We start from the raw sequence: 26,502 nt of genomic DNA, 5'->3' as shown, positions 1-26,502 counted from the left end.
AACTCTTTGTGGTTTGTTGTTATCATATTATCGAGATTTATATTCAGCCTTTTTTATCTGCTTACTTTCTACTTATACTATATATTTCCTCCTAATTTCCCCCCTTTTCTTTGTATCTCATGAGTCCTAAATAATTGCTCCAAATCAAATTTCTATTGCATAGCATCAAAAATAAAAATGTTTTCTGAACAAAAGCGGTTTTTATGAAAATTTTATTATGTTCACATCAAATATTCAGCTTTATTTCTTACAAGGCAAAAAAAACAAATCACTGCTGCTCATTTTCTTATTTAATAAAACGTGGGCACTTACTGTAGTCGTGACGAAACCGGAAGACCAATTCGCAGCGTGTGTCGTTTGTGTAGATTTACGGGCTTTTGTAGTCTGATTTCGATCTGTTTTTCCACATTTCAATCAGTAAATTTCAGAAAATGGCACTAGAAATAGCAAAAGATGGTGGATTAGCACGCCCGAAAATTCTGGATCGGATTATACGGTTTCGAAAATTCATATTGATTATTGCATATCTTGGAGCCTACTTTTCATCACAATATTTATTTGATCCGGTTAATATGGAAGTTACAAGGTTTGAATATCTTCTCAAACTTAACTGAAGTACTCCCAGAACTTCAGAATATCCGAACATTCATTAATGCCAGGACTTGTTACACCGAAATTTGATAAAAGTGGAGTCGCTATTCAGCTGTACAGGAGGTTAACAGATTTACCGAAGTACGTTCAAACCTAGTTTTAAAAGTGTATATTTCCATATTTTCAGAACAAAAAAACAACAAAAATTCATTCTTGATGTATTTTCGGAGTTCGGTCTCCAATGTTTCACTCAAAAATGGAAATCTACAATAGCAGGATATCCGAAAAGAGGAGAAAATGTGTATGGATTCATCAGAGGACACAGAAATGATGGAGCAGAAGCACAACTGATTGTTGTTCAGTTGGGAAGATCTGAAAGTGCGCGACGAATGATTTCTCGAATGTTGGCATTTATTGATTACGCGAAAGAACAAGTCTACTGGGCGAGAGATTTTGTAATAGTTTTTGTGGATGGAGGAGATAAAAAAGAGTCGATCGATCAGGCTGCATTTGCTCTAGACGCTTTCCTTTTCAAATATCAAAAGATCGAGGCGTTGACATCGAAACAGTCGAATGGGACAGTGATTGCTGATGAAATTCAATCACAAACTGGTGCTTTAATAGCTGGAGTTGTCTATGATCTGTCTGGAATGTCTATAAAAGGACAACATATTATTAATATTCAAACGAACGGGTTGAATGGACAACAAGTAAATTTGGATGTTTTTAATGGAATTGTGAAGATTGCTGATTCAAAACATCATTCGAAAGTGGCCATTTATGGATTGATGCATAGGCATGCGGTAAGAATTTTGAGAAAATTTGAGAATGAAAGTAGGCAAATTTGGGAAAAAAATTAACAAAAAATTAACCAAGCTTTCAAATTCTATGTTTATCTCCTGGATTTTCAGTTTAAATAAATCGAAAACTATTTTTTAGAAAAAACTTTTAAATTCCAATTGATCAGGCTTCCACAAAAATTGCGAATTTTTTTGGTGGAAAATTCGAGTTACAATTTCAACAAAGCTCAGAATTCGGAATTTTCAACACACTCGATTTCCCCGTTTTTTTGATGGAAAAATGCTCATTTTCACAAAAATAATCATAACTATTGAAATAGCAATTTTTATTTTAACCGAAAAAATATTGAATTTACCATTTTTTTTTCCAACGTTTTAAATGCATGGTCAAAAAGTCAAGAAGTCGAATTTTCACTGCAATTCAAAAAAAATATTTGAACTTTTCAGAAAATTTCAGCAATAGATATATTTTTCTAATCAGAAGATACCTAATCTATCATTTGTTTACTTTCCTTTTCCAGCATTTCCGTTCCAGCATTTTCCCAATTTCCTTTCTTTTTCAGAGCCCCTACAAAGACTACTCTCCATACGACGTGCCTCTCAAAGCTCTCTTCACACAAGCCTTCGTTTCAATCGAAGGAATTCATAGTGTAATGGGAAAATATGGTGTCCAGGTACCGCCTAAACCCATTTTTGATTAAAATACGCAATAATCGTGCCTGGCACTTCCAAACCCACTAAAAAGGCAATAAGTGTCTATAAAATTGCCGACAGAAAACCTGAGTAGTGTCGTTTCGGCTCTCCGTCGACGTTTTTGGACAGAGGAAAATGTCGGGTGGGATTAGGTGAAACACGACCGAATCTCATATATGGGAAGTGGTCGTTCTGTCGTAAAACCGAAGGCGCCGTCCCTCATCTTTTTTTCTTCAGTGCTTTCTTTACTATTCCGGCTCCTTTTACTTAGACACTCTTAATGTACTATTTCAGGAGAAAGGAGACGAGAGAGCAAGTCTCAATTTTAATATTCCAATGTTTACATAGAGCAATCTCTTCTATTTATATTAAGATTGCTTAGGGTTCAGTGATCTCATTGAAACTATTTTGAAATCTGAAATTAATCTTATGACCCTAGATTCTGGAACAATCTTTTTGAGTGGGAGTTAACTGACTGAGATTCATGAGAGAAACTTAATTGCTTGAAATTGTCTTGAGATATCTATGGAAATCTAGGTTGATATGTTTTCCAAATCGTTAAAACATCCTCGATTCTTTGAGCTGAAAAATAATATCTGGAGTCTTTTGTAATGAAGCTTCGTTGTGCCTCCTGAAGAAATGATTGGTGGCGGATTCGCTTTTCTGAGATTCATTTTGATAGCATATCATGAAGACCAGGAACATCTGATCCGGTGTCACAATCAGGCATCAAAGCTAAACGTATGAATTTTGATATTTTAGCTATCATCACTAGGCTGAAAGTATTGTATATTTCCTGTAAATATGCAAATTTAATAGACAAAATAATTGCATTCATTTCATGGATCCTGCCAGAAACCAAGTCATGACTCATCGAAATGCCCTAGTTTTTGACAATTCCGCCCCTCTTTTTCTGTGGTTATTGATCTGTGAAGAAGTCAGAATTCTGTATTTATCAGTATTCAGCTGACTTTGAAATCAGAAATAGAATCCTCATCATAGACTCCACTAGAAAACTCGGACACCTACTCACTTTTCACTAATAGTTCGCCTAGTGCAAAAAGTACTTTTTAGCTTCCTAATCACCTCCATCAATCACCTAAAACTCCCTACCACAATCCTTCCTCATTTCTCCTTTTTTCAGGGTTTAACCGTCGGATTAAGTCACGATTATAGTGAACGACAAGCGGGACAGTTTATTGAGGAAGTCTCTCGTATGCTAAATAACGTTCTGGAGAGACTCCATCAGAGTTATTTTATGTAAGTTTGATCTATTTTTTCTAATTTGATCTACTTTTTTCTAATTTCGAAATGGCGCCAGTCAATTTTTGAGTGTGTTTCCATAAACAATAACCTTGTTCTTTATGATTTTACCCCTTCTTCGCTTCCAATCTTTCTGACTTTTAAAGCAATATTCAATTCCAGGTACGTGCTCTCCGACGACATGCACTTCATATCGATTGCACTATTCGTCATACCAATCGGTATTCTCATCAGTCCACTCGTCTTCCTCGTCTACTTCGAATGGAAGAAATGTCAAGTATTCCACTTCCCGCTCACCTATCCATTCATTCATTTCATCGGTTATATGCTCTATCTATTCACCACGTGGACCTATAAGCATGTTGGAACTCGATACGTATTTCAATGGACTCAGTACCCATTTATTGGAAAAGAAGGATGCGATGGAGCTTTCTCGCCACTATTCGATCTCATGCATTCGTTCCTCTTGTTTTCTGTCGTTCCCTTTGGACTCTACGCTTTTTACAAGTGAGTTGTTGGATAGCAAGCTCGCTCTACCGAAAATTTCATTTTTTCAGAGTCCCCGTACCATGTGTTCCAACAATGCGAATCTTCTGCCTCGTCGAGACAACTCTCGCCATTGTCGCCCTCGCCCTCACTAACGTGGGTCTCGGAATCTTCACATCAGCTGTCGTCGTTCCAGTTGTATTCCTGATGACGTATGAATCGTATCAGAGGTGAGGCAAATGAGTTGAAAAACTCTTCGGGTTGTAGTGAGCATGAACTGAAATTTAAATTTTATTATGACATGAAGAGACATGATGTCTGATAAATTGTAGTCAATGAGACATACAAAATTGACGTGATGTACTAGATTTCACGAATACAAAAAACAGTAGACCAGATCCCTTTTTCTTCTTGATCTAGTTCATCTGGCGCGCCTTAGACGCGATTTCGGATACTGTAGTTAAGACGAAATGAAACTATTTTTCTAGATTTCTGACGCGTCTTTAGCGTTTTTAAACGTTGTTCGAACTTTTAGATTACTGTAGTTATCTATTGTGTTCAAAAAGTTTGCCAAGAAATCCCTTCTTTCTCTCCAAACTTACACGAAAAAAATTAAGTAGATGAAATTTTTCTAGATTTTGTAGTTGTATCAACACCTGGCTTACTGATACAAACCTGCCACATACAACTGCTACTACTACTAATACGACTGTAGGAGAAGTAGTGACCACTACAATATACTAAATCCATACAATAATAGTACAATTCATATATTTTTTCAGAGAACGTAGCATATTCCGCTCGGGAATGTTGGCAATCCTCAGTCCGATGGTCGTGCTTACAGTGGTCGCCTACTCTCTTCCGGCATTCATCACTGTCATCATCCCTGACAAAGCCTATCAAACAGTAATTGGTGTTCCCGTATTCATGCTTCAAACAATGATTCAAACCGACGCTGCCAACGGATCGTGGCATTTATTCTTGATGACTTGTGTCGCCTGGCCTGTTTGGAATATGATCTTCGCCTCGTCGTTACGATATGATTTGGATATTGACCGTGCTAATATGACTCCTCCACCAACACCTGCACCATCCCTTGCTTCAACTGCCGCCGGTACTCCAGAAGACCCACCAGCCCGAGGATTTGGAAAAAGAACAAAGAAATAACTGGTTCATTGATTCATCGAAACTGTGTATAATACTTGTTATTACATTCCCATGGCTTTATTTATTATTACTTAATTTATTTTCAACTTCTATGTCCTTCTTATCCTTTTCTTTATATGTGATAAAATACACAACTCAACTAAATGTCCTCTCAACATATGTACGCTCTTTGGTGTCAAAGGCAATAGACAATTTGTTGACACCAATCTCCTAAAACGGATGGGTTTCGAAAGGCTGTAGAATTAGCAAATTTGAGAGCCGCCAAAACACTTGGATGCTCTCTGGAAGGGTACATAGAGCAATTTGCACTTGTCATCTCATCAAAGAATTCGTTTCTTATTCTGAAAAATGATTATAGGTATAGAAGAAGAATGCGAAAAAGTATATAGATGATGTGGAAACCTGAAAGTGAAATCATTCTTTTCTTTCGACTGAACTATAGTGATTTGTAGTGTACAGCGTAGACATATTGTTACTTTTTCTGTTGGGAAATCATGCTTTTAGTGGAACGAGGATTGATTAGAACCGCCCGTTCTTTCTTAATTTATCAAGAATTTTGGAAATTTGACATTCTTTTCCGAAAACAGAAAACAAAATAGATTTTCGTGAGAATGTTCGTCTGAAAAGCTTTTTGTGAATTCGGACTTTTAAACTCTCCTTCGGTCCCTAAAGCTTTTTCTTTTATCACCGCATTGTTCATAAATAGATCCTTCGCCTACGTGGCGCAGCCGGTTGTACACGCCGCCGCCATTCAAAGGGTCAAGAGTTCAATTTTGACTGGGTGGGAATGTATTTTTGATTTCTTTTTTAACCTTGTGGGAGTGATAAATGATGATAGGCGTCTTCTGACTCAACACTTTACACTTTTAGATAATAAACGGAGGTCATCATCATTTCGCCACGAGTATCGTCATACTGTTCGAGAAATTCTGAATTCAAGGAATTCGAATGATGTGGTTTCCCTTTGTTTATTTATTCTAGAACAAACCGTTTTTTTGTGTCTCTAGACACATCCTGTCAATTAGTCTTCTGAAACTTGATACTCATGTTTTTATTTTCGAAATCGAATTCTGTAATTTTCGTTGAATTTTTTTTCGATTTCCAGCCCACGCCTTCTAACTTTTTTCTCAGAATTTTTAAGGTTTCTGATGTTTTCTGACAAGAGATTCCGGAGGTAACAAGGTACACGTGTTCCTCACTCCTCAATTTTAACATTTTAATAGAAAACTGATAACACGTTTCTGCTATTCGTAATCATTTTTCATTCGACAGTAGGCGGAGAACAAAGACAATTTTTGATTTACTATAATTGCAGAAAATGAATCAAATAATTAATTTTCTTAAAATAACGGTAAACATTTCTTACTGTACCTCTTTGGGTCTTCTGCCCACTTGTTCTGTTTTGTGCCGTGTTGGTTTTCACTTGTTTTTGCTGGAATTTTTCTAGATTTTCTTTAAATATTTTGATTTTAAGAGATACAGTAACCCACTGGATGAATTTAGACTTTGTACGTCAGTTTAATAAGAAATTCGGTGCACCCGTGTCTGAATTATATCATCAGCCGTTTCGCAGTTTTCTCGATTAAAGTTTAATTTTCAAAACCAGCTCGCCATGAGCTTTCAAACGAGTATAATCATCCCTTGGCTTTGCGACCACGGGATCTGGCCACGAGCCGACAGTAGCCCAGTTTAAAGGTGGATACCGTAGTTTCCGTGCCGAGACCCACTCTCGACATGATTACACGCATTCGAACGGTCTCTGAATCAGGAAAAAACAGACATTATCGAGTCTTGAACATTTTCCTTCTAAATTTGGCACATGTTTCCTACGATTTGTCAAATCTGTGCTCCCCGAAATCCACTCTGCTAAAACCGAAATGTCAATTGTCAAATGACGAAGCGCACGGTTATTTCCTCTCCTCCCAGAAGACGTCACATAAGATGACACCCCCGTCGTCCTTCATCATCTGAATCGTTTTATTTTTATTCCCTTCTCGTTCTTCTTTTTCACTAATGGCTTCTTCTTCTTCTTGGATCCTCTTCTTTCTTCATTCCAAAATCTTTTTTCAAATGTAATTTCATCCGAGAACGTGAGAATATTCTTCATCTTCTCCCCACGTTTTTCCATTTTCATCCCGAAACTAAACTAATTGTGTGCTTTGCTTTCAATACGACCTTTATTCCAAAAAATCGGTTCAAATTTCCGTTAAGCGTAGGGGGGGGGGGGGGGGAAGGGGATTTGGAAAGGGATCTAAAATGATATACTTTTTAGGCCCCGCCCACTTTCTGGAGAGAGCTCCACTACTTCTGAAGTGGGCGGAGTCTTGTCCGATGCGCCTACAAATTTGGACTATAAAGTATTATTTTCTGAATGGAAAAAAACACAAATGGACACTCCTTTTTTTGAATCAGATCTGGTCAGAAAGTTTTCTGTCGACTTATAGTTAGGTTTGCAAAAAATGATGAAACATCTTTTATCAATTCTTTTATGTAAGAGGTCTTGATGATTTGTGTTTCTTTCCTATTTCATTCTAAGTTTAGTTGTAGAAAAAAGAATGAAACGATAGCAGGTTCGTACCCCTTACCTTCTGCGCGGATACCAAAAGGGTAACCACCTACGCCAACCAAATCACTGTAGATCCTGCTGTTCAAGTAGGTCATAAACCTGAGCTTGTCACCCTATTCGTCGGCTTTCAAAAATAGTAAACCCAAATATAGCATTCTTGTTGTGGCTTCTGAGTTTAGAAATTCGGGAATTCTAGAGATTAGTATTTGATTTGTATCTTCAGAAAGACTCTACTAGTACATCTAGAGAACTAATCAGAACCAGAAGATTTTATATTCCCACTACTTTCCTCAAATCTTTGCTCTTTTTCTTCCTTTTTCCTTATAATGTTCCTCATTATTTTCCATTCTAAACCTATTATTTTTGCAGAAACCCCCTCGTTTTCCTAATATCAAAATGTCAAGAAGTTTTGCCTTGTTCGTTCTTCTCTGCGTCCTTCTCTCCAGCTTCTCCACTGCAATTCCTCTCCGGAGTCTGGTGAGTAACGCTCTCCCCTGAAAAGGGAACTTTTCTTGACCGCCCTGAAAACTGCTCGGCGAGCGTGGCTGAGTGGTCTAGTGGTATGATTCTCGCTTAGGGTGCGAGAGGTCCCGGGATCGATCCCCGGCTCAGCCCACTTACTTTTAATTAATTTTTTGCTTTTCAGTTTCTTCGTTCCTACGATGATATCAATCAGGAAAGCGTTTCCAGAGGTTATTTCGCACCACAAGAGACCGTAAATGAAATTGATAATTCAGATAGCAGGTAAGAAAATAAGGAAATTGATAAGCAAACTACAGTAGACTTTATTGCAATAAAAAATTGCAGTAAAATAAAAAGGAAGAAAATAAAATAGTCATTCAGATAGGATTCAAAGAACTTCTGGATTACTGTAATTGTTCATTTTCAGAGCAAAACGTGGACTTGATCTTCTGAAACGACGAGTTGAAATCATTGAGAGGAATCGTTGTTTTTTCAATCCAATCACATGTTATTAGTCATCTACTGAATCCGGTGATCTACTTCCATTATCTCATAATTTGATCTCTTTTCTTTCATTTGATGATGATTTTTTTTTACACTCGTTGCTTTCTTTTCGTTCCCAAATGAATCGTGTCAATTCTGATTTCCTTTATTTCTCGGGATGAAGTTGAGTGCCACATTTTCCACGTGGACGAAGAAAAGCGTAAAACTAAACATGATTCAGAAATTTGAAGAAAATAATATCATTTCAATTCGATTACTAGAAACAATTCACTAATTCAACTCGGAATAATGAGTAAGTGAGACTTAAAAAAACAGAAAAACTTGTGCTCCACCAGAGATCGAACCCCCGAGTACCCACTCCAGAGGCAAAAGAGAAACCAGTTACACCTCACGTGCATATTTTCAAATTGAGACAAAAGTTCTTATAACCTTGGAGAAATTACAACTTTTGCCATATTCCGGGACATAAAATCGTTGCAGCATCTGAAAAGAAAAAAAGCGACAGAGAGGAAGAAAAACGTACGAAATCATCCTCAACTGGTAAAAAGAGATCGAAAAATGAAAAAAGTAGAGATGGAAGAAGAACTTCGGATAGAACAAAATCAGAGGATACGAAAGAATCAGGGAAAAAAGATTCGAGTCCACAGAGACAAAAAAGTCAATCCTCACCGAGAAAACCGAAGAAAAGTGGGCTCAGTCCTCCGCCATCGTCACTTCAGAGTCTTCCAGGAGAACTCATAAATGTGAGATTGAGATCCGAATCCAATCATTGTCTTTTTTTCATTTTTCAGGAAGGAATGGATGTGACACAATGGGAAAATACACCATATAAGGACGAAGCCGCTGGAAATGTAGTTGAAGATCCAAATGAATATGTGGTTGATAAAGTTGGAGAGGGTACTCCGTTCCTTACTGAACAGAAGCAAGTCATGCTTCAAAAAGGAGAACATTTGTTCGATAAACCAATGTATACACTGTTTTTTCTTTTCGTGGAATTGGTGAGTTTGCAAAAAAGTTGAGGAACTTGAAAAGGGTGAAGGTAATGTTCGACGGGTTTATGACATCTGAGATTGCTCACAGCGTGCTTTTTTGGTGTGAAAGTTAGGATGGCTGTCCACCAATCTGACATCTCTGGTTCGATTCCTGTGACCACAATTGTCAAAATCCGGGTCGGCCAGCATTCAAAAATGGGTACCTATTTTCAGACAAAATTTTTCAATTTTTTTTGAAATTTCAGAGTAAAAGCGCCTAAATTAGGCCTGATAGTTAAAAATAATTTATTTTTGAAGCAGCAGAAACTCTCAAATCTAATCCCCTACTCCATAATTCAATGTTTCAGATCCTCGGATTGACAGTAACGGTCTCATGGAGTTTTTTTCTAGACAGCAACGAATTCACACCAATTCTCTTCTGTTTCGCCAATATTATCATCATCATTATCGTGATTCTCATCTTATTTGTGATTCAATTTGGAAGGTTTAATGTAGTCAAAGAGGAGTTGGATGAAGATTTCAGATATCGGATTCCTTATCATTGGAAATATTGGGTAAAGCCCCTGAATATTCAGAAATCAGAATTGTTTTCCAGATCTGTGTTCTCCACTTCCTCCGATTCTTTCTAATCTGTTCCAACATCTCGATTGCCGCATTGGATAATGACTTCGACGGTGGAACAATCACTATGGTATCAGCGATGCCTGTCATGCTTATCTTATCAGCAGGTCATGTATTTTTTGCATTAAAACCCCAATAAATGGAGTTTTCCTTTAGATATAAATATTCATTAAAAACAATAACAATTGTTGAATAAAAATATAAATTAATGATTTCTTTTAATCTATGGAGATTCACTGGCGAACACAAGCTTAGTTCTCTCTGGACACGAACAATAAGCGGCATCTGGTCCAGGGGCTCCTGGTGTTCCATCTCCTCCAGCCACTCCATCACTTCCTTTTTCTCCATCCTTTCCTGGAGCTCCTTGAATTCCTTCACTTCCATCTGCTCCAACTTCTCCGTTTGCTCCTGGCTGTCCATCTTTTCCTGGTTCTCCAACAGGTCCTTCTGGTCCAGCTGGTCCAGGTGCTCCTGATCCACGTTGTCCATTCTTTCCTGGTGCTCCTGGAGGTCCGGCCTCTCCTGCTGCTCCAGCATCTCCTGGTTCACCTTCTGGTCCGGTTTCTCCAGCCGCTCCTGGATTTCCAGCGGCTCCTGGAGCTCCTGGTTGTCCATCTGGTCCTGGAGCACCTGGAGCTCCATCTGGTCCAGCTGGTCCTGGCTCTCCGGCTGGGCACTTGATGCATGGAAGTTTCTCGTCTTCGAAGATCAAAGAAGATCCGGCGTTTCCGTCTTTTCCTGGGTTTCCAGCTTCTCCATCGGCTCCTGTAAATCAAATATAAATAAATCTTCGTCTACTGCCTCCAAGATACTCAAGAGCTGCCAACACTCGAGAAATTACACTAATAACCTGCTCGCATACACATGTTGCGAAATTCCAAGAGGCGGTGGGCGCAAATTTCTATAGGGCTTGAGAATCTAGATCAAATCGTGGCCGCGTGGCGCAATGGATAACGCGTCTGCCTACGGAGCAGAAGATTGTAGGTTCGAATCCTGCCGTGGTCGAAACGGTTTTTGCTTTTTTCTGTTGTCTAACCTGGAAGTCCTGGTGCTCCGGGTGGTCCAGCCTCTCCTGGTGGGCAATTATTTGGTCCGTTGGCACAGGCGCATCCACATGGTTTATCGTCTTCTCTCTTCTTTCTGTCGAATGTGTTCGAGGAGACCATATCTTTCCATGCGACATCAGAGTAGTGCTAAAAATCTGATTTCGTTTTGAAGAAGTGGAGAACTAAATACCTTGAAAGATTCAATTTCATCTAGAGAAGTTTCCAGGAACTCTTGAGCATCAAAGTACAAAGATCCAGCTATGAAAAGACTGGAGAGAATTGTGACACCGCAAACGGAAGTGATGAAGAGAAGTACAGAACTTGTGGTTGACATAATTACTGAAAATACAATAAAAGTTTTGACAGAAGTCTATATAAACGGTATAAATGGTGAGATAGATCAAATCGTGAGTGACAGTATAATGAGAAGGCGGGCGGGGAGTATGTAATGAATCTAAAATTGAACATAAATACCCTTGAAAAGCTAGTTTTCTCAGATTCAGAGACGCCACAGGTAACGTGTTTTTCTGTGATAAGAGAAGCTGTGGGTGGAAGACAGAAGCAACAAAAAAAGAAAAGATATTCGGTTTTTTCTCCCTTTTTTATCCCTCCTCCCAAATGGATATCATTCTGAATGCGCAATCATTTGGCAGGTTTCTTGCGTACACGGAAGTGAAAATCGGAGGGAAAATTTATTAGTGAAAGTATAGATATTCGCAAAAGAACATAATAAATTATAATCATTGACAGGATGAGGAAGAGGGATGAGTTGGAGTGGAGGATGGACACCGCTTGTTTTTCATTCGACGGTTTTGGAACCAGATTTTGATCTGAAAATTGATAGAATTAGGTTAAAAATCAATAAAGAAGAGATAAAAAGGATTTGTGAGGTATTGGGAGTTGAACCCCAGTAGCCTGAACTATAACCGAGCGCGTAGACTACTTGGCCATAAAGGCAAAGCGCTGCTGCGAACGTAAGATACTGATAAAGCAGAGACTACGCCGACCGAACTACAAGAATAAACATTCCACTAAATTACAGTACCTGAGTCTCCGAAAGGGAAAGTTGCTGTGCCAATTGATATCTTCTCGGTCTGCTCAAATACCGATTATCGGAGAATTGTTTCTCCAACTGTACCAGCTGCTCACTACTGAATGCCGTCCTCGGTCTTCTCATCTTTCCCCATGCTTGCCACGCATTCACTGAATCTAGAAATCATCTTTAAACTGCTTTCTAATATTTGTCAACGCCTACATGTTAGTGCCAGATGGTCGTAAAGAAGTGGCAGAACAGGTTGAACCAATGAGGTGTACGTGGTAAGTGGGTGCACTGCTGTCGTGGTGGGAGAGGCTGCAAACAGATGGAATCTAGAGGGCAATGAGATGGCATTGAAAATGTGGCCGCGTGGCGCAACACAGGTGAACCGCTGGGAATCCTATGTGTGAAGGTGCCAGAATAGCGTCCTATATGTGTCCATAAATGAAACGTGGACCGCGCGTGTGGCGTATATGTGTGGTCGTCTTTTCTGTGTACTGGCAGCGCGTGCACCCATATAGCTCCCATATACGTTCCATGTATGGTCCATATTTGAGGGTGGCGGCCGGCCGCCGCAACGACACTCCGGAATTACACGTGGGCGTGTTGTTTACCGTAAATCGACGCGACATTTTTTCTATAAGTCCGGGCCCATTTTCTCCGTTTCTCGAAGTTTTCACCTATTTTCTTCATTCTTTTTGCACAAAACAGATAATGGCAAACTTCAAAAATAAAAATAAAGCTATTTAAACTTACGGAAACTTATTTTTTTCAATACAAAAGTTGTTCTTTTCTCAATAAACTTAAATTTTAGCTTTTTGTCGAGAAATTCGAGTCTTGTGTTTTTCTTTACTTCGGTATGATAAGAAATTATATTTTTTCAGATTGATTTAAAGGTAAGAAGGTAAGTATTTGTCATACCGAAGTAAAGTCAAAATACCGGACTTCGAATTTCGTCGGCGGGTTTTTTTTTCAGAGTTCAAAGAAAAGCTTGAACATCAAAAATTGTTTTATAACCGCCAAGCTAACCTATAATATTTATATGAAATCGTATGTGATTTTCAATTTTTCATGAAGTATTGCCATTATCTGTTTGAAAAATGAAGAACTTCGAGAAAGAACGGAGAAAATGTACAAGTCCGAGAAATGGAAAGTGAACAAGTTGAAAAAAGGAATAGTGAAACAACATAATAACATTACATACCTATCATAACAATGAATTAGGGCTTTTTAGTGTTTCATACAGAATAATCAACCAAATACGGTTGGTAGAATTAATGCTGATATGCTATCCATATGCGTTCCATATGCGCCCCACGTTTTCGGCCGACCGCGCGTGGATCCATATGGGCACATATAGGGCCCAACCCTCATTCTTTTTAGCCACATATTCGCCACCGCGCGGTTCCATATGTGTTCCCCAGCGGTTCACCTGTGAATGGATAACGCGTCTGCCTACGGAGCAGAAGATTGCAGGTTCGAATCCTGCCGTGGTCGAAACTCTTTTGTTTTCGGTAACTCACTTTGTGTTTCAAAACAGTTGGACGCGGAAAAATGAGCAGCTTTCGCAGCCATCTTCATTAATTCTTCAGAGCAGCTGTTTGAATAATTATTAGTAGAGCACGAAAGGTCTGTGGGTGAGAGGGGTTCCTCTGACTTTTCCACAGAAGGAGGTGACGTGGAAACAGTTTTAAGGAGCGAGTCGATTGAGGAGAACATGATCGAATCGAATGAACGAATATGTTGCGTATTCTGGGTGGAGCCCTGCTCCTTATCGTATGAGAACCCTCATGGGAGATACCCGGACGCGCGGCTCGGTTCATAAGCGACTACGGTAGGCAGGCAGGGAGCTGAGCTGGCGCCGAGAGGGATGATTGATATTTCGGAAAGCATTATATAGCGCCTTGGTTTTCATTTAGGATGAAGAAAAGAGAGAAGCCGAATCCCCCCTCGGGAGATCACTTGTTGAAATTTTATAATTTTCGGCTTGTTTTCGGTTTCTTGACACTTGATTGATGGCTACTTAGAGGAGAAAATGCTTTTATGAAATTCTATTTGAGATGGGAAGAAAAAAGAAAGAAATCTCTTTCAAAACTTTATTATTCCTTCTCACAATACAAAAATTAATAGGAATCGAACGTTGATATGGATTGATGACGAGAGAGAGTCCTTAAAGATCTACAACTTGTTGAGCATCGCTTTGGCGTCGTCAAGGAATTCCTGCTCGGCATCAGAATACGGTTCGATGTCGATGAGCTCACCGAGATATTTTTTGGCGTTGGCCTGAAAGAAAAAGAGATTCAAGAGCACGACATCTTCCCTTAAGACCTTATCCTTGACTGCCACGTAGCATTTTCCGATGTAGAATAGATTCTCCATCCACTTCGGATTCACTTTATACGCAGCCAAGAAGTCCTCATTCGCCTCTTCATAAGAATGAGATGGTGGCTGTTGGTAGAAAGTGGAAGCCAATTTCTTCTCAAGCCAAGTCAACGAAGCGACCGAGTACTTGTAACGACCACGTAAGTGAAGAAGTGCAGTGTCTTTTGGCTCCTTAGCGAGAGCCTTATCCAAAAGTTCCTTGAATTTCTTACTGCACTCCAATTTCTCTTTGGTTGCCATGTACTCCGTGGCTTGTCCAGTCAAAACTGCATTCCATTTCAATGATTTGAAGTGACTCGGGTCTTTCTGAACGGCCTCCTCCGCGAATTTCAGTCCATCGTCGATGGCAGCTTTTCTCTGAGCCTTCGGCATACAGGCCGATCGTTCATGCATCATTTGAGCCATTCTCCAGAGAACCTCAACCGAACGATCTCCTTTTGCGATGCGCTAAAAATCTCAGTTTAATCTAGAAATTTGTCAGACCTGAGGCGTTCCAAGTCTGAAAACTTACCGCTTTGAGCAACTCAAAACCTTGATCGCGGTTCTTGGTTCCGAAGGTCTTGTCAATTTCATCAAAGCTCTAAAAATGTTTTAAAATTATCGTTTCAGAGAGAAAAAAACTAACCATGGTTGTGGAAGCGACGAATTATAACTCTCGCGGTTTAATCGCAAAGAAAAATAAGACTGATTTCAAGTTCAGACTGAAACTGGGGCTCTGATGGAAAATGATAAAATGACCCCACGTGGCCTCCTGAATTCAGGCAGAGTCACGTTTTTATGTACGAAACCTCGTAACTTACGAAAGTCAAGAGGATTTCACGTTTTCAGTATGTTTGTATTTCTTTTCTCAAAAAACAGTAACTTGATGAAAGAATCCATATTTGTTCTGGGAATCTGATTCGAAACGTGGCCGCGCAGCGCAATGGATAACGCGTCTGCCTACGGAGCAGAAGATTGTAGGTTCGAATCCAGCCGTGGTCGAAACTTTTTTGCTCATTTTTGTTTCTTCAGTTCATCCTTCCATCTACTTTGCTAGATTTGGAAATGTCACTCATTCGCATTCACCGCCCTCCTTGTCTTGTCACAAACGAATTTGAATATTCATAAGCGCCTCCTTTTCCCTCAAAACGCAAAGGGTCAAAAAGTGAATGTTTATTCGTATAAGTGAATGAATTTCGAAGCAAATATTTACAGAATATATACAGAGAAAAGTCTTCATTTCCGCCAATGCACTCTCTTCTTTTCAGCCTGAAATACCGGTGGACTTTTGTTGGAGGTACTCGGAGAAGCTGATGGGCTGGAAGCATTACGCCAACTACCGTAATCCCTAGAGTCAAGGGTGACCAATGGTTCGAGACGACGTTGTTTCGTATTACGGTTCAAGCATGTTGCATCTGGAAAATATGGGCACCTCGGAGTTGTGATCGGAAGAAGATTTTTCTTATTTTAAAAATTTTCTCAATGTGGTTGAATTCTCAGACCCGGTGGAGTTTTCAACCACGTGTATTTGCATGGGTTCGAATTTCCAAAAGCAATTTTTGTAATTTTTAAAACGGTTTTAAATAAATTGAAAAACTGAAAAAAATGAAACTCACCAGCACGAGAGACGGGCATGTTTCCCGATAGACGGATAAGGGGAAAACTGACTTTTTCGGCTGTTTTTGACTCGTTCCGTTTTCCACGCAAACACGCCCAAAAGATATTGAGAGGGCAGGTGGAATGGACAGAATTTAATCCAAAGATTACACAGAAAGAAAACTCTTGAAAAAAGGAGAGAAAAGGTGTGGGAAAGAGAGAGAGAGAAATCAGTGAACAACAACAAGAAAATGTGTGTGTGTTCCGCGACGTTGATTTTTTAAAACGATCAAAATATTCGTATTGGAAACGAAACGAAACGAAAGATCATGAAGATGGCAAAAGAGTGGACAGGAAATGGACGGTGACTCAGAATCAATTGGAAGAATAAATGGGGTTTTTCCCGAGAATTTGAATCTTGGGTTTTATTGGAAAGTGGAAATATTGAATTCAGGCGAGAAACCTGATTGATAAAATCGAGTTTGACCTGCTGTGGGGAAAATTGAGTCTCATCACGAAAACTACAGTATATGAGGCATAGAGTTCATACCGTAGTTTCGTGGCAAGACCTAACTTTAGTTTTCGTGGACATCTGGCAAAATTTGAACTCTGTAAATCGATTTACAGTGAGTTATGCACGTTTGAAGTGTCGATGCACCATGTGAGGGCAACTTTCTCATTTTGCAGGAATTTGGGAAAATCGGCTTGAAACCGTTACTATAACATTTATTCTTTCTCTGATATAATTAATTTTTTAGTTAAAAAGGCACCATCTAGAAATTTATCGTTTCCGAGTTTTCTGGCTTGTGTCATTTTTCAGAGTGAGTATCTCTTCCAGTATTACAGGATTGATAGATCTCGCCACGAAATTGCAGTAGCAAAGTTTAAAGGCGCACACCGTAATTTCGTGGTGAAACCCAACATACACCAAACCTTACCGTGATTATACTCAATTGGAAGATCTCGATGAGTCTGTTTCAGAATTATAAGATTCAATGAAGACGAACCCCTATTTACGAATCTGAAATACCAATGCGCTGCAGGCGCGCCAGTTCTTCAAGTCCAAACTTTCATCGGTTTCCGTACGGATGACTAATCCTTTTCAATGACTCTCTGTATGATTTCAAACTTTCAGACTGTTTGTTTTCAGAATCTCATATAGGTGAACACTCATTGTCAACCTTCCCTCCGTCCAATTGACTTCCTCGTCTAATTCATTGTCAATTTAGTCATTTTAATGACATCATCAACGTGTGTCCATTATCAAGAAAAAAGAAGAAAAAGAAGGAAAGAGATCAGCGAATTTCACAGAAAAATAACCAAAAGAAAGAAGTAGGGGAGGAGGGAGTAAAGAGACAAAACTGTTACAAAAAATGTTTGACCGAGAGAAATTAGAAGAAGAAGAAGACGTCCTGTCTTCTTCTTCTTCATTACTCTTTATCAGTTTTCATCGAATCGAACTAGCCGAATTAGAAGAGAGACAGTGGTTTTTTGTTCTGTTATTTTACGGGTTTGATTTGGTTTTTCAATTTGGAGACTTTTTCATACTATTTTGACTGTGCCACGATTTCGCGATTTTTCAGATTTTCGCAAAATTTTGATATGTTATAGAACAAATCGACATCTCCATTTTTGCTTTTGACAGTTTTTTATTTCTTCGGACGGTTTTGTGATAAAAATTTTGAAAACTAGGGAAGCCAAGCTCTCTCCGCCCCTCGAGCTCTTACAGAAGCGATTTTCTCCCATCAATTATAGAAACACCCTCGTTCTTCATTTTCATAGTTTGTGATATCTCTTCTTGTTCTCCAGATAAACACATTTGAACTCAATCTCTTAAAAAATAGAAACGGAGAGGACGCAGAGAGATCATACACTCTAGTTTCTCTCCGTCTCTCATCAATTTCTAAAAATACGATAAATACGATAATATGTTGTAGTAAACATCTGGATCTTCATTTTCGTAGTTGACAACTTTTTGATTGCTCATCTGGTTTTCGAGAAATGCACTGTCAAAGAAAGTAGAATTCAAAAAAAGCTTGCTGTTTCTAGAGGCGCATGTCTCATAACCATGAAATTCTATCATTATCTTTTCAACTACAAAAACAAAAATCAAGGTTTGCTTGACACAAACCACGAAAGTTTTTCATTTTTGGATAACACCGTACCCACCTCCTAAACTTCACAGTGTTCCAACCTCTTTATTGTTTTGCACGTCTTCTTGTTGTACCCATTCCATGTCAAAGAATATATCCAAGTAAACAATTTTGTTCTGTTTTTACCCGAATGTGTCCCCCAAACCGAATTAATCTTCTGATCTATCTTTTTTCAGGTCACCCGGCCTCAAACAACCATGAAATATCTCTACAGTATCCTCCTCCTTCTATTCCCATTATTCCTAAATGCACAGGACCCATGTGCAAGTGCTCCGACGGAAACTGCAAAGATTCTCTGTCGACAAATTCATAAATGGGATGATGGCGCAAGGGTTGGTTCTTCTTTTTTTGTGTGATAAGAGTGGCATCGGTCAAGGGCATTTTGGACAGAACTGATAGAATTAGAAGGTCAAAGATCTCTTTGATTACAGGAGGCATCGAAAAAGAAGAAGATAGCACTACCACCAGGACTCGCAAAGGGAATGGCTGCAGAGTTCGCTCCGATTGCATCGAATATCTATCAGTGCATGGATCTGCCGTGTCTGTGCTCTTATCTCAGAGGAACTGCAACTGGAAATGGAGGATGTACACTTCCAAATGGACAACCACTTCAGAAATCTGTTAGAAAAGAGTATAGAATGCTAACGGATGATGAGAGGAACAGACTTCATGCTGCTTTTAGAGCACTTAAAAATGTTGGTTTTTGAATGTTGGAATGGTTGGAATGGGAAAGTGAACAGTTAGGGAATTCGAGTATGTCACAAATCAATTGAATTTTATAAACTTACTTGGGAAGGTCATGGAGTCAGTTTGAAGTTACAGGACTTTACCTATATCATTGGGAAGCCGAGAGAGAGAGAGCAGATTCCAAATATATATTCAATTTTTACCCTCGAGGTCTACTAGTCGAGAAGAAAGGGGTCAAAGTTCTCAAAAATGTCAAATTATCACCTTTCTGATACTCGAAAATTTTAAGCTCTTTTTAAAAAAACAATTTTCGCATGTCAGAAAGGTAATGATTTCTCATTTGTCAGAACTTTGACCTTGTTTTTCTCGAATGTCGAGGGAAAAAACTGAATATATAAGACGGTTGAAATTTTAAAATTTTTTGCTAGCGAATTAAAAAATAGATTTCTATAAATAATCTGTACTGAAAGTACAATATTTCCGTGAATTTGAACAATTATGCAATAAACTGGCAATTGCTAGAAAAAGTTGCACGTGAAGCACAGAGTTTTCCAACTTTGATCTGTTCACGTCATTTTCTGTTCTTTTTTCAAAGTTTGTTCAAAAGTACAAGTACAGAATCGGTATCAATACCGATTCTGTGAAATTCCTCCAGATTCGGTATGCATACCGATTCTGTACTCTGCATAAAAGGTCACGTGAAAAAAAGGATTTATCCAAGTTTATTCAAAAGTACAGAATCGGTATCGATACCGATTCTGTACTTCTGTACCAAACAACAATTCTGTATAAAAGGTCACGTGAAATATTGAAAATCCTCGGTTTCGTATTGTCAAATTTTATTTATGATATTTTCGTTTACGTGGATTCAAATCTGATGTTCATCGAGTTGATAAACTGACAAAAATGACAATTTTCGATGGATACTGTGAAAAAAATAAAGTTTCGACAAGGATTTTCAAAAAAATTTTGGCGGGAAAAACACTTTAGTGCATTTGTGAACAGTAATCACCTAGATTTTGTTATTCGATTTTGATCAACTTCACATTTTCTTATTCAACAACACAAAAAAGTTTGTGTTAATGAACATTGCAAAAAAGGTTTTAAAGTGTTTCCTTTTATAGTAAGAAAATGTGAAGTTGTTCAAAATCGAATAACAAAATCTAGGTGATTATCCATCGAAAATTGTCATTTTTGTCAGTTTATCAACTCGATGAACATCAGATTTGAATCCACGTAAACGAAAATATCATAAATAAAATTTGACAATACGAAACCGAGGATTTTCAATATTTCACGTGACCTTTTATACAGAATTGTTGTTTGGTACAGAAGTACAGAATCGGTATCGATACCGATTCTGTACTTTTGAATAAACTTGGATAAATCCTTTTTTTCACGTGACCTTTTATGCAGAGTACAGAATCGGTATGCATACCGAATCTGGAGGAATTTCACAGAATCGGTATTGATACCGATTCTGTACTTTTGAATAAACTTTGAAAAAAGAACAGAAAATGACGTGAACAGATCGAAGTGAAGCAAATTTGTTCTACATCATGATTTTTCACACATTTTTGAACGAAGTCTAAAACTAAAAAATAAATATGTACTAGTACAAAATTTCTCAATTTTCAAGAAAATAAGTTCGTGAGCAAGAAATTTTGAAATTTCGACCGTCTTATATATATTTGGAATCATCGTTTTCTCAGCTTTCCAATGATATATAAATAACTCCAAGCTGAGTCCATGACCTTCCCTAGTTAGCCGTAACTTACCGATTTCCAGAATGGAGAATACGAGAGAATCGGTCGAATCCATTCCCAAATGTCAGCCGCCGGAGGTGCTCACTCAGGTCCCGCTTTCCTTCCATGGCATCGTGAATTCGTAAAACGTGTCGAGTTTGCTCTCCGTCAAGTCGACCCAACTGTCAATCTTCCATATTGGGATTCCACTCTGGATAGTGGTCTTCCACGCCCAGCTGATACGATTATGTTCAGGTATCTATCTGTGTGTCTGTATTTCCATCTACACCGATTTTTTCCAGTGAATATCTCGTCGGAGGTACTGGTCTCGTCAACAACGGACCCTTCACTAATTGGAGAACACTCGCTGGAAGACCTCAAATCCAGAGAGCAGTCGGAGCACAAGGAGCGCCTCTTTCTCAAGCAGATATTGATTTTGTAATGAGACAAACCCAGATAGATCAAGTGCTTTCATTCACTGCTCCTCAACAAGGATGTCCATATCGAACTGACTTCAATTGTCTTGAATACACTCATGGAAATGTTCATATCTTTGTCGGAGGAGATATGTTTGATACTGCCACGTCATCCAACGATCCCTCCTTCTTCCTTCATCACGCCTTCGTTGATTTCGTTTGGGAAATGTGGAGACTTGCGAGACAGTCGAGAGCTGATAGAGAGATTGCATTCCCACCGGATAATCAGTTGTGTGCTTCTCCACAACATTTCGGAGCTTCACCAATGCAACCGTTCAGTCCGATGAGGTCAGTTGGCTTCAAAAAATTTACTTTTATAAGGAATAGACTACGAAATATAGAGTTTCAGTAGTTTTTGTGGTGGGGCGCTGTTTTTAAAACCGTGTCATGACTGTTCTGATTAGAACTTATTCTAATTTTATATTTCCTATCTCACTCATACAAAAACTGATCTCTATAGAAAACCAGGCGAAATTGCATTTGTGGGCGGAGCCTAATCACACTGACTGTCAGAATTTATGCAATAAAATTTTCAGAAACATCGATGGCCTATCCAATAAATTCACTGATAACCTCTACAGTTATGCACCAAGACCAACTTGTCAGGCTGGCGGAGATTGTGGATCCAAGTGAGTTATGGGTTACTGTAGTCATTTGAAATTGAACACTTAAAACCTGAGTTCATTTGAAAGAGCTGCACATGTGACTTTTCTAGCTCGCCTGTGAGCTCAGTGACAACGCGAAGAAGTTAGAGCGCAGACGGCTACAGTGTCTCGTCGTCTGGGCGCTCTCTCTAAGAAACTTCTGAATCCTGAAAACATCAATTTCCAGATTCCTCTTCTGCGACACATCCACCGGAGTCGCCCGTTGTGTCTCCCGTATCCGTCCTGGCTCCCAATGCGGTAACTTCCGTGTGAACCCCTGCTTCTCCGGTGTCTGTCGTAACGGAGTATGTGTGATCTCTTCAACTGCTCCTCCACCAACTCCACCACCAACAACTCCTCCACCAGCCAATCAAAATCCAGTTCAATCTCAAGAGTCTTGTTTCAATGAAAATCAGTGTTGTGCTTCGTGGGCGGCGTCGGGAGAATGTTCTAGAAATACGGCCTATATGAATGAATGGTGCAAGGCTAGTTGTGGAGTTTGTAAGCCGAAATACCGATTGGCTGATGGTAAGTCGCTCACGGCGGACCACGAATTGGAACAGTTGGTTATTAGTAACGCGTTTATCTCAGAAACTTCAAAAGCTAAACAAACATGATCAACTGATAAAATATAGAACATAACTTTTTGTAAATTTTATCTATTGACCACTTTTTGATACAACTAGAAATCACAGAGATATGAGCGTTCGAAGTAGAAACGGAGAGAGAAGCTCTTACCACGTTGTGGGTTATCTCAAAAGATCAAAAAGAAACTCAAAACTTAACAACTAGCAAAATGTAAACCATGAGATTATCTTAATTGTATCAGTTAATCACTTTTTGATACAATCTAAGTGGAGGCAGATTTTTTTAGAGCTAGACAAAAGTTGTCAACTAACAAAATAAAGAGTGTTACATTTTCTACATGTCCGCAGTTGATCATTTTTCGATGCAATCAAAACTGACAGATTTATGAACGTTCAAAGTCGAATTCCTTCCAGATTGCACCGACCGTCACACCCAATGTGCCAGCTGGTCTCGCTCAGGAGAATGCACGAAAAACGCTCTCTGGATGACTGAAAATTGCAGAAAGTCTTGCAGTAAATGCGGTCGCTCTCGTGCTCAAGAGTGTGGCAGTGGTGGTACAGTAACCACAACTACCGTATCCCCAGCTCAACAATGTGACAATTCTGATGGATGTTTCAATGAGAACGTGTGTTGTGCAGTGTGGGGATTGATGGGTGAATGCAGAAAGAATGCGAGATATATGGCATGTAATTGTCGCGTTTCTTGTGGTCATTGCTTCCCAGAGGACTATAATTATGGATGTGAGTCCAATTTTTTGTAATCAATACGAAAAAAGAATTCCAGCCTGCGTCGACTATCACCGCTCCTGTGCCGGCTGGGCTCGTGTCGGAGAGTGTCAGAAGAATCCTTGGATGGCTGAGAACTGTCGATCGAGTTGTAACAGTTGCTATACTCAATCAGAACTCCGTAGAATGTGTGGAACACAAGCTGGCTCTGTTGCTCCAGTTGCTCAAGTCCGTCAGAACAATCCGTCTCGTCAACCACCACGTGGAGGATGGGGTCGTGATGACTTTGGAGGTGGTGACAGTGGATGGGGTGGAAATGGAGGAGGTGGATGGGGAGGAGGTGATCCATGGGGTGGATCCAGATGGGGTAATGGAGGCGGAGGATGGGGTGGAGGAGGAGGTGGATGGGGAGGTGGAGGATGGGGTAAAAGATCCATTCGTGCCGCCAACGCATCCATTTCCATGCCAGCTTTCGATCCTGATCTTTTGTAATTTTTCATTTTTTCCACCTTTTCCGGTGTATAATTTCGTGCCATTGTATTTGAGCTTAATAATAAATCATTCTTCTCTTACTTTGTTATGGCAGAAAATGAAAGAGCCCTATACAGAAAAGGGGGAGGAGGCATTGTAGAAAATAAGTTAGATGCGAATAGAATGAAATGGATCACAGTGTACCGAGAGGAGACAAATAGTGGTGACAAAGGGTACATACAGGAGTTATACACAAAATGTTGTTTAGTATTGTTGGGTTGGAGGAGCCGGCGCCCATTGTTGTTGCTGTTGGGGTTGCTGAGCTTGTTGTGGAACTGGAGCTGGGGCCGTTGACACGTTTGGAGGGTAAGCATACTGTTGTTGCTGTTGTTGAGGAGTTGGAGTATAGTGTTGAGGATATGGATGTTGTTGCTGGACTTGTTGAGCAGGAGGAGCGGCTTGTTGATAGTAGGGAGCTTGCTGAAAACCAGTGTTAATTTGTAGATATCTTCATAAATCCAGCTGTCAAATCATTAGACACCAAACATGAAACTAACCGGTTGTTGATAATTATACTGTTGCATTGGCTGTTGATACATATTCGGTTGGTATCCTCCACTCTTCTGGACAGCATCGTCATACAACGCCAAAACATCCCGAATTGCAATATCAATTTGAGCCAAAGAGTTACTCTGTCGATCGATACTTGCCAAATGAGCATCTATTAAACTTCCTTGAGCATAAGAAGCAGCTTCCAATTGAGCTAAATCCTGTGGATCCGGTCGTTCTCCGGTTGGATCACATTCATGGAGTACTTGAAGACAGCGGACAAGAACTGCCTCATTGATAGATGCAACCACTTCGGGTGCTTTTTGAGCAGTTTCAGCCTCTTTAGCTTTCGAATCATCGAGCTGATTTGTAACGAAACTGGAAGGGAACAGACCTTGCTGGGTGCCAATACGTCCGGTCCACCAGTGGGGATTGCTGAAATCGAACAAGATTTTCAGATCAAACTGAGCTACAATGGGACTAACCTCTCATCGGTCACAACAATAACATCTCCAGCCACAAACGAGAGCTCATTGTTTTCAGCAGCCTCAAAATCATACAGAGCTCGAACTTTCTTTTCTGGAGCATTGGAATTCGATTGAGTTGGTGGACTAGTTGCTTTTGTAGATGGATACATTGAGGAAGACGTCGATTTCTTCGCTTTCTCTTGTTTCTCGGCGTCAGCTAATGAAGCAGCAATGGCTTTCGCGATAGCTTCTTCCTCCGCGGCAGAACCGACCTTAAATCGCTAAGGGAATTAGAATATGTTAAGATGAAGAAGTAGATCAAAGATAGATCAAAATTTTTTGTCTAGACTTACGTAGTTTGGATCATTAGCGTATTTCGCATGGATAACTTTGGTCTTTGCCTTTGGATCGTCGACAACAAATGAGTAACCATCAGCTTCGAGGTTTTTGTAAAGAGATACGATCAATGAGAGTGACGGCTCATTTTTACATTCGGTTTGAACCCATTTCAGAAGAGTCAATCGCATCTTTTCAGCCACTTGGCGTTGACTCTGAAAAATGTTTGATACGTTTTTAAAGAATAAAAAAATATTATTTTTGATTATCGTTTCAGAGAGAACTGATCATTTTAGAATTTTTAACTGGAAAAATTGAATAAATCTGTTTCTAACTGCTTTTGAATGATTTCTCAGACTTTTTGAGCAAGGCATACATGTTTTTTAGTCTGTAGTTACAGAGATCCGTAGGTCGAAATTTTTTTTTGGGAAATCCTAGGTCGAAATTTTTTTTTCGAACGTGGAAAAAAAAATTTGAAAATTTTTTTCGAAAGTTATTTTCGAAAAAAATGTGAATAAACACGTCACATATTTCAAAAAATAACATTATAAAGAGAAGAGTGATGAGGAGGAGGTTGCTCAGCAAGGTTTTCTTTCTTCCTTTAGCGCATTCTCAAATTATCTCCCAACTTAATTTTAAAAAGCTTACAGAAGTGCAGAGAGCTTTGAGCTCATTAATAAATTGAGCCGATGAGACTTCTTTTCTGAATCTCTCCTCACAATTGGCCCAGCATGAATCAAGTACTGAAATTGCGAGAAGAACGACATGTGGATCACGATTATTCAATCGCTTGCGAAGAGCTTTTATTCCGGTTTTCTGGCCTTCATAATCGTTGTTAATCTGGAAATATATTTTGAAACTTCAAAAGAAAAAGAAAAAAGAAAACTCACCAGATCACAGAATCCGAGAATACCTTCCCAGTTTTCTGATGTGAGAGTTGGTGCCGTGACTTTGGCGAGAAGATCTTCGTAAGTCGACATCGGGAACGTTTTTTTGACTTTCTGCAAAAAATATCAACTTGGTGATATTAGAGGATAGAAGCGATTCATTGAAATGATAGTGATGGAAAATTGGACAGTTGTAACACGTAGTATCAACAAAGATTGCAATAGAACGGAAATTTTCTGTTTTTACAAAATTTCTATCGATTTTTAAGGTACAACTAGACCAATTTCAGCGTAATTGGTTAATTCCTTCTAGTTTAAAGCATATAATGTATATTACGAAAGAGGGAATCAATAGAAGGATAGCGGGTTTGTCTACACAGTGAACAACCCACGGTGAAAAACATAAAGAAGAGAGAGAAGAGAGCGTAGAAGAGACGCCAGGGAGATTAGAACTGACGCATATGTTCTTTTTTCTCGTGTTGCACATAAACAATTTCATATTTTTTCAAAATAAACATGCTTCCTGTATGAAACTTCCTTTTTTGTTGTGTTTTTTCTTGATGAGAACTGAGTTATATCATAAACAAGAA

General features: G+C 39.2%; 11 protein-coding genes across 11 annotated transcripts; 5 read left to right on the top strand and 6 right to left on the bottom strand.

Annotated features, from left to right (window-relative positions):
- Window positions 1–431: 431 nt before the first annotated feature.
- GCK72_001030 (uncharacterized protein) lies at window positions 432–5,000 on the top strand (the record flags this gene model as incomplete). Its single annotated transcript, XM_003111175.2, has 8 exons — window positions 432–586; window positions 634–732; window positions 779–1,394; window positions 1,955–2,065; window positions 3,229–3,344; window positions 3,510–3,854; window positions 3,905–4,063; window positions 4,616–5,000. The coding sequence occupies 8 exons, from the start codon at window positions 432–434 to the stop codon at window positions 4,998–5,000; spliced, it is 1,986 nt and encodes a 661-aa protein (XP_003111223.2).
- A 2,962-nt stretch (window positions 5,001–7,962) lies between these two features.
- Window positions 7,963–8,543, top strand: GCK72_001029 (uncharacterized protein; the record flags this gene model as incomplete). Its single annotated transcript, XM_003111157.1, has 3 exons — window positions 7,963–8,043; window positions 8,213–8,310; window positions 8,456–8,543. 3 exons carry the CDS (start codon window positions 7,963–7,965, stop codon window positions 8,541–8,543), a joined length of 267 nt encoding a protein of 88 aa, XP_003111205.1.
- Window positions 8,544–8,820: 277 nt separating this feature from the next.
- GCK72_001028 (uncharacterized protein) lies at window positions 8,821–11,522 on the top strand (the record flags this gene model as incomplete). The annotated part of the gene is made up of 7 exons (XM_053722809.1): window positions 8,821–8,824; window positions 9,013–9,275; window positions 9,324–9,530; window positions 9,872–10,015; window positions 10,120–10,252; window positions 10,602–10,912; window positions 11,418–11,522. 7 exons carry the CDS (start codon window positions 8,821–8,823, stop codon window positions 11,520–11,522), a joined length of 1,167 nt encoding a protein of 388 aa, XP_053591454.1.
- GCK72_001027 (uncharacterized protein) lies at window positions 10,369–11,525 on the bottom strand (the record flags this gene model as incomplete). The annotated part of the gene is made up of 3 exons (XM_003111106.2): window positions 10,369–10,910; window positions 11,182–11,338; window positions 11,382–11,525. 3 exons carry the CDS (start codon window positions 11,523–11,525, stop codon window positions 10,369–10,371), a joined length of 843 nt encoding a protein of 280 aa, XP_003111154.2.
- Window positions 11,526–11,931: 406 nt separating this feature from the next.
- On the bottom strand, window positions 11,932–13,946 carry GCK72_001026 (uncharacterized protein; the record flags this gene model as incomplete). Its single annotated transcript, XM_053722808.1, has 4 exons — window positions 11,932–12,021; window positions 12,237–12,394; window positions 12,447–12,542; window positions 13,751–13,946. 4 exons carry the CDS (start codon window positions 13,944–13,946, stop codon window positions 11,932–11,934), a joined length of 540 nt encoding a protein of 179 aa, XP_053591453.1.
- A 459-nt stretch (window positions 13,947–14,405) lies between these two features.
- Window positions 14,406–16,223, bottom strand: GCK72_001025 (uncharacterized protein; the record flags this gene model as incomplete). Its single annotated transcript, XM_053722807.1, has 5 exons — window positions 14,406–14,510; window positions 14,556–15,056; window positions 15,121–15,189; window positions 15,867–16,003; window positions 16,205–16,223. The coding sequence occupies 5 exons, from the start codon at window positions 16,221–16,223 to the stop codon at window positions 14,406–14,408; spliced, it is 831 nt and encodes a 276-aa protein (XP_053591452.1).
- Window positions 15,825–16,442, bottom strand: GCK72_001024 (uncharacterized protein; the record flags this gene model as incomplete). Its single annotated transcript, XM_053722806.1, has 2 exons — window positions 15,825–16,003; window positions 16,205–16,442. Coding segments are annotated over 2 exons (417 nt in total), but the record flags the coding sequence as incomplete, so codon positions are not given.
- A 2,092-nt stretch (window positions 16,443–18,534) lies between these two features.
- On the top strand, window positions 18,535–23,694 carry GCK72_001023 (uncharacterized protein; the record flags this gene model as incomplete). Its single annotated transcript, XM_003111328.2, has 8 exons — window positions 18,535–18,669; window positions 18,769–19,032; window positions 20,813–21,024; window positions 21,072–21,533; window positions 21,782–21,874; window positions 22,077–22,417; window positions 22,891–23,217; window positions 23,261–23,694. The coding sequence occupies 8 exons, from the start codon at window positions 18,535–18,537 to the stop codon at window positions 23,692–23,694; spliced, it is 2,268 nt and encodes a 755-aa protein (XP_003111376.2).
- On the bottom strand, window positions 23,454–23,738 carry GCK72_001022 (uncharacterized protein; the record flags this gene model as incomplete). The annotated part of the gene is made up of 1 exon (XM_053722805.1): window positions 23,454–23,738. One exon carries the CDS (start codon window positions 23,736–23,738, stop codon window positions 23,454–23,456), a length of 285 nt encoding a protein of 94 aa, XP_053591450.1.
- Window positions 23,739–23,930: 192 nt separating this feature from the next.
- GCK72_001021 (uncharacterized protein) lies at window positions 23,931–24,170 on the top strand (the record flags this gene model as incomplete). Its single annotated transcript, XM_053722804.1, has 1 exon — window positions 23,931–24,170. One exon carries the CDS (start codon window positions 23,931–23,933, stop codon window positions 24,168–24,170), a length of 240 nt encoding a protein of 79 aa, XP_053591449.1.
- GCK72_001020 (uncharacterized protein) lies at window positions 23,938–26,005 on the bottom strand (the record flags this gene model as incomplete). Its single annotated transcript, XM_003111198.2, has 6 exons — window positions 23,938–24,153; window positions 24,231–24,657; window positions 24,708–24,961; window positions 25,043–25,240; window positions 25,674–25,865; window positions 25,916–26,005. 6 exons carry the CDS (start codon window positions 26,003–26,005, stop codon window positions 23,938–23,940), a joined length of 1,377 nt encoding a protein of 458 aa, XP_003111246.2.
- Between the last annotated feature and the right edge of the window lie 497 nt (window positions 26,006–26,502).

This window comes from Caenorhabditis remanei, chromosome I (genome assembly GCF_010183535.1).
Source record: "Caenorhabditis remanei strain PX506 chromosome I, whole genome shotgun sequence".
NCBI classification, from domain to species: domain Eukaryota; kingdom Metazoa; phylum Nematoda; class Chromadorea; order Rhabditida; family Rhabditidae; genus Caenorhabditis; species Caenorhabditis remanei.
The sequence above is the reverse complement of the archived record's forward strand: the minus strand, read 5'-3'. Positions and strand labels throughout refer to the sequence as shown.